Source organism: Talpa europaea, assembly GCF_964194135.1.
Source record: "Talpa europaea genome assembly, chromosome: 8".
In the NCBI taxonomy this organism is placed as follows: Eukaryota; Metazoa; Chordata; class Mammalia; order Eulipotyphla; family Talpidae; genus Talpa; species Talpa europaea.
In genome coordinates this window covers 107677387-107694159 of record NC_140075.1, presented here as the reverse complement: position 1 = coordinate 107694159, position 16773 = coordinate 107677387, and the positions used below count along the sequence as shown (strand labels likewise).

Here is a 16773-nt window from a genome sequence, read left to right as displayed (position 1 = left end):
CACTGAGCTAAAAACAAAATCACGGTATCGTCAAAATTCATTCCATTCTGGAAAATCCAGGAAGAATTGCTTTGATTGCCTTTCCACTTTCTCAGACACTGCCTACATTTGGCTTGGAACTCCCTTCCTCTGGATTCAAGGCATCGACTATGAGTTGAGTCCTCAAATGAAGTTAGTCTTTCTTTTCTGTTTCCCTCTTTCTTTCACTTTTAAGATCCCTTAAGACTTAAGTGGGTGCAAACAAATAATATAGGGGAGAAACTCCCTATGTCAAAGTCCTTAATTAAATCACAACTACCAAATCTCTTTTGCCATGTAATAAAACATCTTTGGAAGAGGTAGATTAGCATTATTCCACCAACCACAATCGAAAATTATGTATGCAACAAAATAGAAAAGATGGAAGACTAAAAAGACCCATACACAGCAAAGATATGCTTTGAATATAAGGAAAACTACTTATTACCTACAAACATCAAATCTATTTCAGTACATGCAATGTTATTATTCTCCCTGAGGTTGAATCTGATTCTCTATAATTCAAAATCAAGTAGAACAGCTTTGTGTACTATGAAAAAGCAGAAAATCAAATAGTAATCTCTAAGAGAAACAAATAATAAAATGTGAAAAATGATTCAAATAATATAGCTAACACGCTGGATTTTCCAGAATATATTCCAGAATACAAACACACACACACACACACAATTTCAAAGAGGAAAAATGTAAACTTTAAATATCTGACCTCTCCAGTCAATCAACACTTGACTATTACCAAGTATATATAGTACTGTAGATACACAAAATATCTGTCTCGAAAATTAAGTTCAACCAATAGAAGTAGTTATAAGTATTAAGCCCATTTCACAGAGTGGCAAGTGGGCAGAGATAAAACTAACTAAAGTATGATTAGCCAGAACTTTTTATTGCTAAATTACTCACTAACAACCTGAATATTGATTACATATTCAATCAAAGCTGCTATCTGCCCAGATTTGTGGATCAGCAGTTCCAAGTCATATCCTGATTTATTTAATGATGGCCCTAAAAACATTAAACCATTGCCTTAATTTCAATCCTTGCTGACCTGTAATAGATTACAAATCATAATATAAAATAAGAAATTTGTAATGAAACATAAATACACACACAGAGATTAAGACCAAAACAATCAAAATGAAAGTCTGATTTGACTTAAATACTGGAATTAAAACAAAAAAACTACTGTTTCTCAACTGGTTTTTGAAAGCAATTATTATAAAACCCTAAAACTAAAAGAAGGAAGATGTAATTTCATTTTACATAAATAGTTTAATGAATTCAAATGTCTCAATCTATCAATTAAAATCCTCCTCCATTATCTCTAATGATCCAACATCAATGAACTTCTGAACAAACTGGTAACAATGTAAAAGAAAGTACTAAGTAGACTTTTTTAAGTTAAGCAGAATCCAAATAAATAAATTATATTAGTTTTAAAGATTATACCCTAATTTAAAATGTTTAATTATGCTCCAGGATGTAAGAGAAAAAAAAATGGTTTGCCTTGTTGTTAGAACAGGCAACAATGATTAGCATTTCTATAAGTGTCAAGCTTGACTGTCAAATATTCTTTCAATGAGAAAAACAAAAAAACTGCTTGAAATGATGTAGGTGAGTGGCTGTGTGGATGGAAAACTAAGCCAAAAAAAATAATAATAATGTACAAACAAAACATAAATGATGCAACCCTATGGCTACCCTACTTGTTAGAAGAGATGCCTACAGAGGCAAGTCTGTTCCTTATTTCTGCAACACAAATGAGTTCTTAGAAATTATCCTCTATCCAGTCATTCACACATAACAGATTTGGCACAGAGATTAACAGGTAGAGCAAGTAAAAAATAAACAAAAACAGTCAGCCAAAAGGAGTTTCTCAGAAAATACACAAATGGTGAAATGAAAGAAAAATTCCTTAAAAAGCTGAGATTTCCACTGATACAGATAAATGAGGTACATGAGACGCTCCAGAAATGCAGTGTTTTCTAGAGCCCAATACCTGGACTAATAGGGCAATTTTAGAAAATTGAAAAAAAAAAACAATAAACCTGAGACATGTCTCTCTGTTATTGTAAAAATACTTTCCCTCAGGGCTACTTTTAAGACCAAAATGAGTGTTTATTTTCCAGGACTTATCACTAAGTTGCCTTATGCTTTGCATATCTAACACATGACAAGTGTAATCCTGTGGAAGTAGCTTGTAAAAATATAGTCATGAGATGGATTGGAAGAATAAACATTATTAAAATGGCCATCCTACCAAAAGCAATATACAGATTCAATGCTATTCCAATCAAAATTTCAATGTCATTCTTCAAAGAAATAGAGCAATTATTGATGAAATTCATATGGAATCACCAAAAACCCCGAATAGCCAAAGCTCTCCTGAAAAAAAAAAGAAGGGAATGGAGGCATCAGACTCCCAGACTTCAAACTATACTACAAAGCCATAATCATCAAAACTGCATGGTATTGGAACAAGAACAGACATACAGACCAATGGAATCGAATAGAAAATCCAGAAATAAACCCACAGATTTATGGTCAACTAATCTTTGACAAAGGAGCAAAGAATATGCATTGGAGCAAAGAAAGTCTGTTCAATAAATGGTGCTGGGAAAACTGGGTCGCTACATGCAAAAGAATGAAGCTTGACCACCACCTCACACCATACACAAAAATCAACTCAAAATGGATTAAAGAACTAGACATAAGACCTGAAACCATAAAATATATAGAAGGAAATATAGGCGAAACACTACGTGATTTGCACATCAAAGACATCTTTACAGACACATCACCGAAAGCAGTGATAGTGAAGGCAAAGATAAACAGCTGGGACTACATCAAATTAAAGAGCTTTTGCACAGCAAAAGAGACAATAACAAAAACAAAGAGAAACCCCACCAACTGGGAGAACATTTTTGCACCCAACACTAATGATAAAGGACTGATCACAAAAATCTGCAAAGAGCTGATGAGACTCAACAACAACAAAGAAAATAATCCAGTCAAAAAATGGGCAGAAGAGCTTAAAAGAAACTTCTCTAAGAGGAAATGCAAATGGCCAACAGGCATATGAAAAAATGTTCAACATCACTTGTCATCAGGGAAATGCAAATCAAAACTACCATGAGATACCATCTTACACCAGTGAGAATGGCACATATTAAAAAAACTAGCAACAACAAATGTTGGCGAGGGTGGGAGAAAAAGGAACTCTTCTGCACTGTTGGTGGGAGTGCAAACTGGTCCAACCACTGTGGAAAGCTGTATGGAGATTTCTGGACCTACTAAACATAGAGCTTCCATATGATCCAGCAATTCCACTCCTAGGTATTTACCCAAAGGACACAGAAACATCAATTCCAAAGAACACCTGCACCCCTATGTTTATAGCAGCACTGTTTACAATAGCTAAGCTTTGGAAACAACCCAAATGCCCAAAAGTAGATGACTGGATCAAGAAGATGTGGTACATATATACCATGGAATATTACTCAGCATTCAAAAAAGATAAACACATGCAATTTGCTGCAACATGGATGGCGCTGGAAGGGATCATGCTCAGCGAAATAAGCCAAAAAGAAAAAGAAAAATACCGGATGGTCTCACTCATAGCAGGAATCTAGAAAACTTAAATAAGGGACCAGGAAAATGAATAACTATAAGAAAGTGAAAATCAAAATCAACAAAAAACTATGAACCAGAGACACTTTTAGGGGGGCGGGGGTGGGAGGGGAGGGATTGGGGTCAGAATGGGGGGGCTGCAATTGTATGGGGAATATAACAATAAAATTTATTAAAAAAAAAATAGTCATGAGAAATGTTCTACAATCTGGCTTCGAACTCATGAGTCTTTTACTAATGCAGGTCTCCCAAAATTTTACATAGCAAATCCAGTCTCTACCACTCATTTCTCCTATCTTTTTCTCCATACAGGTAATGAACACTTGCAAGGCAAAGATTAAACTTAGTCATATATTTGAGGAGTTAACAGTCAAAATAAGAACACCACTATACAAAATATTATGATGAGAAATGACCAAAAATAGTAATGTATTCTAAGAGCTAAAAAGTTAATGGAAAAAAAAAAAAATATCCAACTCCTTTGCCCTTATTCTTTCCAAGATTCCTTTCTCTACCTTTACTTTCTTGTTCAGCCTCTCGTATCTTCTGGGATCCTGCTATACCAATTCACCTTTCTTTCACCTGTTCAACCTCTCCCATTCTGGATCCTGGCACTCAACATTAATAGTCAAGCTTAAATCTGCTATGATCAGTAACAAACAGAAAATACTCTAAAAATTGTATACATTCTACTATTAAGGACTGAAACTATTTTAGACATATATAGTTTTAATAGTCTTGGCTTACATTTTTGGTATTCAAAGTATTTTTATTTTTCCATGTTCTACTAGAGAGCTAACCCAATCATACAAAATGGGGCTAGAATTACTTCTAACAATGTTATAGTATCCCTAAATAAATCAGGACAATCTTAGAGAATACTGTCGTGAAATGAATAAAAATATAAATGGTTGAAATAGGTCTACTGTAAAATGCAATACATAACTAAAATATTAAGACATTGTTTCTTAATACTGTTACCTAATACTAGAGTGCAGTAAACAAAATGCAAACCACTACATTTAAATTACTTAATCAACTTCTGCTGAATATTTGCTGGTTTTTTTCTTGTGGTTATAGAGCATTTATTTGGTTATATGGTTCATTATGGTTTTCTTTTTCACTAAGCATAAGTATTATGGCTCTCTGATAAATGATGCCCCTTTAATATTCTTTCATTCATTTATTCAATAAATAACTGACATATCGCCTGTGTGCTAGATTCTTTCTTGTGTCTAGAGACACAATATTCAACAACAACAAAAAAAAACACTTATTTTCACAGAACCTCCATTCTAATGTACACATTCAACTAAACATATTTTTTACCTATGTGTTTGCCCAAAACTGTTGGAGAGAGGCAAGATAAGAAATTTCTGAGCCAGGACAGTTCTCTGAATGTTTGCTACAACCACAGTCATAGCTAACATTACTCAAAAGTGTTGAACTGAGGGACCTCCTTGGTGGCCCAGGGGTAAAGTCTCAGTACTATCACTGAGACTTATTAACTCGTGGCAGCCCGAATTCCATCCCAGTCCAGGGAGTTAACCCACATGGTGCAGCAGAGTCCTCCCGTCTTGCCCACTACTCCCCTTAGCAGTGTATTTCAATAGATCCACCTGTTCTACTCCCCACTCTGTCTCTGGTGAATGCTCTCACACCTTCCACCCCCCATACCTCTGGCCTACATACCAGTTCTTCTATGCAAAAATAAATAAAATCTTTAAATAAAAATGTGTTGAACTGAGAAAATGTAGGGTGATGATGTATCATTTCACCAGTACCTATTGCTTGGCTAAGACACAGGTGAGAACTGAAATTAAAAACATCCAACCTAAGAAATTAGTACTCTGCTGCAAGAATATTAGTTTCTAAAGTAGCTGGAAAACTACTTTCCTTCTTCCACATCCTATTAATATTTTCTCTTTTATTCAGAAAAAGTAACTCCCACAAAGTGGTCTTGAGAATGGCCCATTTCAATCTTACATCTAACTTTCCACTAAGTGATATATAATACAGTATTATCATAATATAGAATTGGTGAACAAAAGAGTATAAATAGAAATTGGGTAAGATCAAATTTCATCTTTATAGAAAAGGAATTTCAGAGGCCATGTCAATTTCTAATTTCTCCAGGAAGAAAAATCATATATATTAAATAGTCGCAGACACAAGAATACCTGGAAAGCAAGATGGGATTCTTATTTAAATAAGAGTTCATAATTTCAGTTTCAGGGGAAATAAGGTAAGAAAACTGCCTGCTCTATTTGTTTACAATCATAAGTGTTTCATGTAGCAAGACTTCAATTAAACCATACTATACAGATGCCCTTCCTTCTGAAAAGCCTTGAAAACAGGAATCTTTCCAATTTCCACATATTTTTTTTGTAGTAAACCTCATAGATTCAAAGTATTCTTACAGAGGAATACTGGCACAAACAGGAACACTGGGTTATCAGAATCTTCAGAAGACAGACAGTAGTTGATTTACTAATGAATTATTAAAATAACTACATATACAAGTTAAAATAATGTATCTAAATCTTCCTAACTGTAGTTTACATGACTTTAATATCATTCCTGTTGCCATTCATAATCATGAAGAATTTCTTAGTCAATAATTACTAGAGTTCTAAGAGGTCTATGACATTAACTCCAAAATAGACTTTCTCTCTTGGAACTCTCCTGTACAAACAGACCACGGTAGCACAGGCAGTAAAACTACTCAGATCTACAAATCTGGAAGCTCTCACTGATAAAATCTTTGCACAAGGGCCTTGATTAGCCTGGCACCTATCAGTTAGAATTAAATCAAACTAAAAACATTAGTGCCAGAAAATGAGATGAATTATAGCAAATATTAAGTTTCTCTTTTATGTTTCACTTGTATATTAACGTTATTCTACTTATCATAAGTTTTCTAAGATGGCAAAGGGAATCAACTATAAATTTCTACAACAGTTAACTCTGATACTTTAGAAATATCTAAATTTAACCATCACCATTTCCATATGTACCAATGAAGACAAAAGATGAGAAGAAACCACTATGCAAACCAATCCTGTAGAGAAATTCTCTTCATTCTCTCTTCTTTATGGAAATATTGCTGCATTCTTCAAATTCTAAATTTTTTAAATATTTATGTATTTATTTATGCATATAGGAACTGGGGTGTAGGCCAGAGGTATGAGGTGTGACAGGATTCACCAGAGACAGAGTGAGAAACAGAACAGGTGGATTCCTGAAATATACTGCTGAGGGGAGCAGCAGGTGAGACAGGAGAGGTCTGCTACACCATATGGGTTAGCTCCCTGGCCACAGATGAAACTCATGCCATGCCTCAGTGGCTGGCAATATCTTGACCCCACTGAGACTAACCGCTGCACCACCAGGGAGATCCTACAAGATCTAAATTAAATGGTAAATCCTGCAAAAACCTCTGGACCACATGGACTTCAAAAGAAGTAATCAATACTACCCTCTTTATCAAGAACATGTTGCTCACATTTATAACAACACATCTATTATATCTTGCCTACTAATAAACATACTTTTGTCTCTAATAATAATTGCATTTGCTTGTTCATTAATTGTACAAAGCCTTCATTATTTCTGAGTAACCAGACAGCATCTAATAAGAAGAAATTACCATATCTGTGCTATCACAAAAGTTTCAGTCTTCATGGGGTTTTTTTCATTTATGATATTAAGGAACAAGTTAAAAATGGGAACCCTCTTACTTTCCTATCACATCAGCCATACATCATGATTCCTATTTCTCATAATGGCAAAACCAGTGAGACTTTAGAACTTTGTGTAAATTCTCTCTCACTTTCTAGACTACTCTGCTGTTCAATATTGCATTAAATCCTCCACAGTATCTTTCGCATTTGTTGCCACCACCAACATTCTATTTTTATCCCTCTTTTGCATTTACAGAGATTATTAAGTAGATATATTTCCATAATCAATATTAAGATAGGACCTAAAAGTAGAGTTTCAAACTATGTGAAGCAAAAATAATGAACAAAACAGAGAAAGCTGAAGTGATAATTGGATATTGCAACAATCCTCTATCAGCTGTGGATAGAAGTTGACCAAAAAAGGGCCTCCCTGGTGGTGCAGGGGTCAAGTCTCAGCTCTCAGCATTTTCGAGCTATCCCCAGCTACTGCAGCATGAGTTCCGCTGTGGGCCAAGTAGCGACCTCTCCTGTCTTGCCCACTGCTGCCCTCAGCAGTGTGTTTCAGTAGATCCACCTGTTCTGCTCCCCACTCTGTCTCTGGTGAATCCTATCACCCTACCCCACCCCTGCACCTCTAGCCTACACCTGTTTCTTTTATGCATAAATTATCTAATAAAGCTTTTAAAAAAAAAGTTGACAAAAAAAAATCAGAAGGGATCTAAAAATCACTAGGTCCATAGAATATTGTGAACCAACTCGATATAAGTAACGTTTATAACAAGTTTTGCAATAAATGCAAAACATTTTCAAGTGCACAAGAAAAATTCACCAAAATAGACAAAAAAAAACCTGTCTCAATAATTTCAAAATATCAGAATAATGTAGAGTATATTCTATTACCACAGGGTCTTATTAGAAACCCTGCTAGAGATTAGAGATCAATGATAATACAGTATCTACAAAAACTACACACATAATCAGATATTAAATGATATACTGGTTTAAAAAAATCCATGGATTGAAAAAGAAAACACAAAGGAAATATTTTCTAATTCAAACAAATTATACTGAAACTACATCATAGTTATGTAATACAATCAAATATTGCTAAGATAGAAATTTATAATTCTATGTGCCTATATTTAGAAAAGACATTAAAATAATGCTTCCAATTTAAGAAGTCAGAAAATGAGCAAAAGCTATATATAGGTAGTAAAAAGAATATAAAAATAGATCAATAAAGTACTAAAGTACAAAGAGACAAACAGAAAAAAAACCAAAGTTAGTTCTTTGTAAACATTAATAAAATTAACAAAACCTTCAACAAGACTTAAAAAAAACAAAAGCAAAAATAAATTACCATTATGAATATAACAGAGGCATTAATATTGATTTTAGAGATTAGAAGACTAGAAAAGAATATTATGAAAAATTTTATGCCAATGAATTTGACAACTTAGGTAAAATGGACAAATACCATAAAAGGCATATATTATTAAAACTAACTCTAGAGGAGGGCCTCCCCGGTGGCACAGTGGTTGAGCACTGGGTTGCGAAGCTGCCCGCAGCCTCTGCGGCGCCGGTTCGATCCCCGGCTGCTCCCCGGCCACCAGAGGTGGGTCCCACATGGTGCGCAGACCTCTCCTGCCCCACCTGCTGCTCCCCTCAGCAGTGTACTTCAGTCCTTCTGCCTGCTCTGTTCCCCGCTCTGCCTCTAGTGAATTCTCTCACCCTCCAGCGCTTCTGACTGTACCCAGTGCATGTGTAAACAAACAAACAAAAAAAAAAACAAATAAATAAAACATGCCTCTATTAAAAAAAAAAAAACCCTAACTCTAGAGGAAATGGGCATTGGCATCAAAATAAACTAGAACAACTGCAGCACAATATTAAACCATTTCTGGTGGAAGGAATAATCCTAATCACTAAAATGAAAAAAACAAAAAATTTACTTAAATACGATTATCAAATATATCAATGTTTAGTTTTTCTTAATGGGATACCATATTAAGCCTCTTGGTGGTTCTTAAAGTACCAATAAAGAAAAGGTCAACACAAACCAAGACCCACATAAGATCCCTCCACATAATTGATGCTTTTCTTCATCACATCCTGATGCAACAATAGTACAACTAAACAGAAAGGACACTTGCCAAGTCTCTTTTCTAATGTTGAAGTATTGTCTACATATTAAACATCATTAAACCCTGTCCTCGGCTCCCTCAAATGCTCCTGCTTTTATTCTACTGCTTCCACCATTGTGCTTATAACCTTATACATAATTCACCTACTTATTTTTTACTCTCATTGCTTTCCATTTTTGTTAATTAAATTGTTTTCTTACATCATTGTAGTCCCCATAGTTCTCCCTACCTATTTATTAAATATTTTTTCTTTCATCTCAGTCAATATAATGGCAATCAAACAAGAACAAGATTCTTTTTTCTGCTTTACTCATTGATGTATCCTCAGTGCCTAGACTAGTGCCTAGAATAGGCACAAAACAAGTATCTGAACTATGAATAAATGAATTGATATTTTACTGAAATAAAACTATTGCATTTTATAAGAGGTGAACCAACATGTCTTACCAAAAAATACTTAATGAGCAGAAGATACAAGTGAAAGAGAGATACAGTAACAAGGAAAAAGTGCCAGGTTTGGAATAGGTTTCTCTTCTGCACCCAGACATGAAGAAAGATAAGGAAAAAGAGACAAAGAAAGGGGATGGATATGGAAATAAGCTGGAATGAAGGCTTGAGAAATAGGATTCCAGGAAAAGAAAAGAAGAAAAAAATAAGAGCAACTACCACACCTCTCTTCTCCCGATGTATTTCTTCCAGAAGCTGCTCCTGTCTTTCTATCTGTTCAAAGAGACACTGGAGCTCAGATTCCTTGTGTTCGGTCATATTCCTGAGTTGCTGCCTGCATAGCATCAGCTGATGCCGTAGACTTTTCTCTCTGTTTTCTCTCTCTTTCAGTTCCTCACAGAGCCATTGAAGTTTAGTCTTAAAAAAAAAAAAATGACATTTACATCTAATTTTTTAAAAATCTGGAAAAAGACCATTCTATCTTACCAAATACAGACAGTGAAAAATTAAAACAACATTGAAAATACCCACAACATATTAATTTGTATAATGGTTGATATCAAAATATAGAAATAAAGCCATGATTTTCTTGGATTTTCATAAAATATTTGGGTAATCTAACAGCTTGAGAAAGGCAACACCACAGAGACATTTAGCCTATAGCTACACTTCTAGTCATAAACACAGTTCATCTCCTAATTTGATGTGTAAGGCAGTTTAGTTTAGTACAAGCATCTGAAAATCAAAAACAACCTGTTTTAAAAGAAAGGTTTATTTCAGAGGGAAAAAAAAATGCAATTCCTAGTTTGGGCTCCTAAAATGCATATCCCCAAAGGACTATCTAATCAGGTAGGAAGAAATTCTCGGTAAGATGGAGCCAAAGTCAGCATTTGCCCACCATACAGAGACTGAAATTTCACTGAAGCAACTCTTTCTCAGAGATCCTCAGAATGCCACCATCTTTATATTTAGATATTTAAAGCAGAGCTGACAAAATAAATCTGTCTTCTACTTTTCACAGAATAAGATTTCAGTCATGTCTCAGGACCTTCCCAGTTGAGCCTACCCTCCACATTCTACTTGATTTTAAATAATTAAGCAATCTTTACCTTTATAAGAAGTAAAATGAGAGAATCAATAGACCAAAAGAGCAAATTAGATTAAGGTAAGGGATATTATCTTGAATAGCACTTATGTGTAAGCAAGAAAATTTGAGACCACCAGCAATCTAGATAGTTCTCAGAACTAGTATTACATGTATTGATATTACAATCACCCTGACCAATCTAAAGTTGGGGACAATTAAGTTAGTATGACTTAAATTATCAGTTAAAAACACTACCACATGTTTATAAAGATATTGGTGAACAGACTTATGAAAGGCAAGGATAAAAACCTGTGTATGCTGAGAGATCCTGACTAAATTAAAATTGACACATGGACCTAATCATATTCCTCTGAGAAAAGGTATAAATTTAGGGCCTCCCTAGTGGCGCAAGGTATTGAAACGCAACCTATGGAGTTGTCCACAGTCACTGCAGCATGAGTTTGATCCCCAGCCAGGAGCCACTGCAGCATGAGTTTGATCCCCAGCCAGAGAGGTGACCCACATGGCGTAGCAGACCTCTCCTGTCTCACCTGCTGCTCCCCTCAGCAGTGTATTTCAGTCAATCTGCCTGTTCTGCTCCTGACTCTTTCTCTGTTGAATCCTCTCACCCCCTCCTCGCACCTCTGGCCTGTATCCCAGTTCTTGTATGCATAAATAAATAAATCTTAAAAAAAAAAAAAGGACTAAATCAGGCACAAAATTTAAGGTATTTTGAGATGCTTATGTACAACACGGCCATAGTCCTGATGCCTTAGCCAGGTTTGGTGAGTGCCCTATGGGACTCCTGTTCTAAGTAGTGCTCCCCTCCCTGCAGATTAACAAATGCCAGGAATTCTCTGGATCACATACTGCCTACTTTGTGTTACCACTCTCCCAATTCTTGATAAGAGGATGGTTACCTTTCCTTTTTTATATTTGCTGCCAATTGAATTTGTGTGGTTATGAAATTATAATGTGAATTCCCTACCTCCCAATAAATTCATATTGTGATAATAAGCATTTGGCTTGAGTCATTAAGTGAGACCTTCCAGCTTCATGGAAGTTAACAGATCCCAAACGTAATAAAACAACATGCAACAGCTTATTAAAAGAGGCTAAAATACAGTAGTTGAGCCTACAATGAACTGGGGATAAGATAAGGCCCCTAGACTGGGTGCTCCCCAAATACATTAGTTTGCAAGCATGAAAAAGAGACATAGTCTCTTTGGTCATAAGAATTGCCTGTAAAGGAACCTAGGTGATAGAACAAACACCATCACTTGCCAAATTATGGGGAAAATACATAATATTATAAGGAATCAATATATAAATGAATGTGTTGACTGAAAGAAAATCACACTTTGGAAGGGAAAATCTAGCTTAAATGTATTAATAAGATGTTACAGAGATGTCTCCATAAAAAGGGAAGGTGTTACGTCCCCTGACCTACTCAATGAAGGGTGGTGCTAAGCAGCCAGGTGAAACTATGTAACAGGGAAGGGGTGGGCGCTGGGAAGGGAAAAAGGAATGAGCGCTATCTAGTTCCTGCGGTTGAACTTGCACCCTGGAACTGTTAGGAAGGAGACACATGGAGAAGAAACTGACAATGGTGGCCATTATATTGATTTATACTTTGAATTTGCTTCTTTCATCTCAGATTTGCCTGACCCCTTTCGCAACCTTCCAATGATTCCCCACCAGAAGGCTGTTTAGACTTGTGGCAAGCTTTTGGGCATCAGCGACCTCACCTTGGGTCAACCCTGTTTGGCTGGGCATTTACACATGAGGAGATGAGTAACTTTGGGTCTTTTCTTTGGAATAGTCTTTCTTCTTCTTTTCTTTCTTCTATGCAAACTAATTCTATGAAAGTTCTTTCACTCTAAGAGTCTGCTTTGTCTTTGTGTGCATGGATGGCCAGACCCCCTTGGAGCTCACAAATTTGAGGGTTCCAAGATACTCCTTGGTCATGTGCTAACATACACTCTCATCAGAAACAAAGGTGGGACTTCACAGAATTTCCACTTCAAGGATGACAACATGTGAGATCTGTGAAACTACTCTTCAAAGCTCTTCAGCATAAATGCTGAAAATTACTATTCACAAAAATTTTAACTTTAGAAATTATCCTAAGGTCATGCAACAAATGAAGAAACATTTATTCAAGAAACTCCATTAAATGTGTACTTCAACATCATCATTTTGACAAAAGCTCCACTCCTCAGTCTATACAGATGGATATTGCCAAGAAGAGAGGACTCCTACTTTACCCAGTTCACACTCTTAAGTTGGACTATGGCATAAAAAGAAATATATTGGGTCTGTGTCCTGGTTCACAGCTCCTAAAGCCTTTGGCACTTCCAGAGTGTTTAAAGTTCTTTATTCATAGTAAGTCCTGTATATCCATCAGAGTATAAGAAATGAAAATGAATTGGCTTAGGATGTGCCTCTCAGATAGGTTCAGGATGGGGTTGGAGATTTAAGTGTTGGACTTTCAACCCTACCCATTGGCCCCTAGCAATAGGGGAAAAGAATGCTAGAGACTGAGCTCGATAAAAACTCTTGTACAAAATACTGATGAGTTTCCAGGCTGGTGAACACATCCATGCGCCAGATGGTCTCACACCCCAATTCCACAGAAACAAAAGCTCTTGTGCTCTGGACCTGTTCACCTTATGGACCTGTTCATCTGGTTGTTCACTTATATCCTTTATTAATATACTACTAGAGGTACAGTATTGCCCTGAGTTCTGTGAACTATTTATCAAATTATCAAAATTGGGGGGGTGTCATAAGGGAACCCTTGATTTTTAGTCAAATCACATGGAAGTACAAGTAGTCTGGAGACTAGTTGTGACTGGCATCTGACGTGGGCATAAATCTTGTGAGAATGAGTCCTTAACCTATAGGGTCTGCACTAACTCTAGGAATTCAGTGTCAGAGTTGAATTAAATTATAGGATTTATAGTTGAAGAGAATTTAAGAATTACTTGGTATGGAAAATCCACATATCTTATTAGTAGGTATATCAATAGAAGGGCAGGCCACTAGAACTTCTCATCTCTACATCTCTGATTTGCTTAGACTAAATTCTTGGCAAGTGCAGACAAGATACTGGGAATTCCCTCCTCTACCATTCCCCTGAGGCATGAGTGGCACTATACCTAGACACTGTAGGCTGAGAATACTCACAAATTTGAGTATTGGAGCCCCAACTGTCATTTCCCAAGATTGCTTGTAAGACTGTGGATATAAATATGACTTATGAATACAGATTTTTTTAAATCCTCAATAAAATGTTAGCAAGTAGAATCCAACAACATATAGAGATATTTTATATCAAGATCAAGTGGGAATTACCCCAGGAATATAAAGTTAAAGATCTGAAAATAAAATAATATAATATACCATATTAATAAGAATTAGGGTTAAAAGCCACATGATCATATTAAAACAATCTAGGTTAACAAAAAAAAAAAAAAGTAAACCAGTAGGATGAGTTGCCCCAAGGCCTGTTTGAACAGGTGGACTAAATCATGGACTGTCAAGTCTTGTCCAATTTGGCCCACCACAATGACCATGAGGCACCATGATAGACAAAAAGCATTAGATACTAACTAATGATTATGTCACAATTTCCTGAAGGGAGAAGGCCAAGAACATGTGTGCAAGGTTGGAATGTAACCTGTCAACCCATGCCCAGGCATAGCCCAATCCAGAACAAGCTATGACACTGCTCTCCTCCTCCCTCCTAACTCCCTTCGAGGAGACAGGCTATATTCCCCTCTACAGCACTGTCTCCCTCATGTATGAGTCTCTCTAATAAAGTCTTGCCTACTTCAACTATGCCTAAAGCTCTCTGGTGAATTCTTTCCCTAGAGGAAAAAGGACCCATTCTTTTATGTCAGGGTTTGTAAAAATATCAAAAGTATAGAAAAAGCATAGGATGAAATTCAACACCCATTCAAGATCAAGACACTCAGTAAACTACAATAAAAGAGAACTTTCTCAACCTGAAAATAAACCCTAAGGAAAACCTACAGCTATCACCATACTTAATAGTGAAAGATTCAATGTGTTCCACCTAAGATGAGAAACAAGTAAAGGATATCTGCTCTAGCAGATTAAATAATGTTAAAATTAACATTGTAATAACAGGTCAAGACAGACCAATTATGCAAGAAAATGAAATCAAATATATGCAGATGGAAAAGAAGTAAACACATTTAAATGTATTTGCAGATGACATGGTCCATTTGAAAATTTACTAATGATTCCACCATAAAAACTATTTAACAAAAATGTTCAACAAGGCTGCAGAAGAAAAGATCAATATACACAAATCAATTGTATTTTTATAGACTTGTAACAATCGATTCAGAAAATAAAATTTAAAAAATAATATTTGTAATAGCATCAAAGAGTAAAATAACTAGTAATACTTTCAAAAAGAAATGTACAACTTATGCTCTGAAAACTACAAAATCCCTATTAAAAAAATAAAGAAGTCCTATTTAGGGCAGCCCATGTACATGCTAATAAGAATTAATATCATTAAGATGGAAATATCCCTCCCCCCAGAAAAAAAAAAAACTGATTTACAGATTCAACATTCCATAACAAAACCCCAAATTACTTTATTGGAAAAATTGAAAAGGTGAGTCTAAATTTCATATGGACATTAAAGGGACCCAGAATCGTCAGAAAATATTGGGGAGGAAAAAAGTTGGAGGACTCACACTTAACCATTTTAAAGCTTACTATAGAGCTATAATAATCAAGATATGGTGGTATTGGTATATTGATAGACACACAGATCAATGAATAGAGTTAAGAATCCAGAAATAAACCTGTACTACATTATCAATAGATTTTCTAACAAGGATACCAAAAAATTTAATGGAAAAAGAATTAACATTTCAACTAAAGCTCCTAGACAACTGAATCGCTACATACAAAAAAGTCAACTTGGACCCATAGTTCATGTCATATAGAAAAATTAATTCAAAATGAATCAAATACCTAAATGTAAGGACTAAGACTGTAAGACTCTGAGAACAAAACACCAGCATAAGTCTCTGTGACCTTGAGTTAACAATGCTTTCTTAGATATGACACCAAAAGCACAAGCAACCAAAGAAAAAAAGTCAATAAATTCAACCTTCTGCTTCATAATCAACAAAGTGAAAAGCCAACCCACTGATTGGGAGAAAATATTTGCAACTCACATATTTTACAAGGTATTTGTGTCTTGAATCATAAGAATTCAGTAATAAAAATACAAACAATGAATTGGGCAAAAGATCTAAATAGACAATTCTCCAAAGGAGATATACAAATAGCCAATAACCATATGAAAAGATACTTGACATCATTAGTCATCAGGGAAGTGCAAATCAAAACCACAATGAGATTCCATTTCACGCCCAGCGGGAAAGCTATAATCAAAAGGACAGATAATAACAACTCTTGGTGTATATGTGGATAACTTGGAATTCTCATATTCTGCTGGCAGGAATGTACAGTGGTGCAGTCACTCTGGAAAACAATCTGGCCATAATTGCATAACACTGCAATTAAACTCCTAGGTATATATCCAAGAGAAGACATATGTTAATGCCAAAACTTGTACACAAATAGTCATAAAAGCATTATTCATGATAGCCAAGGAATGGAAATAAACCAAGTGTACAGCAGTTGATAAATGAACAAATAAAATATGTTATACATCCATAAAATGGACTAT

General features: G+C 35.5%; 1 protein-coding gene across 1 annotated transcript in view; it reads right to left on the bottom strand.

Annotated features, from left to right (window-relative positions):
• Nucleotides 1-16773, bottom strand: part of CEP128 (centrosomal protein 128) — a gene marked incomplete at its 3' end in the record, with an annotated part of 367236 nt that overhangs the window by 186892 nt on the left and 163571 nt on the right. Inside the window, exon 17 of the mRNA XM_084240528.1 lies at nt 10168-10360. Coding sequence (XP_084096654.1) covers nt 10168-10360 — 193 coding nt within the window. The remainder of the gene's footprint in view (nt 1-10167; nt 10361-16773) is intronic.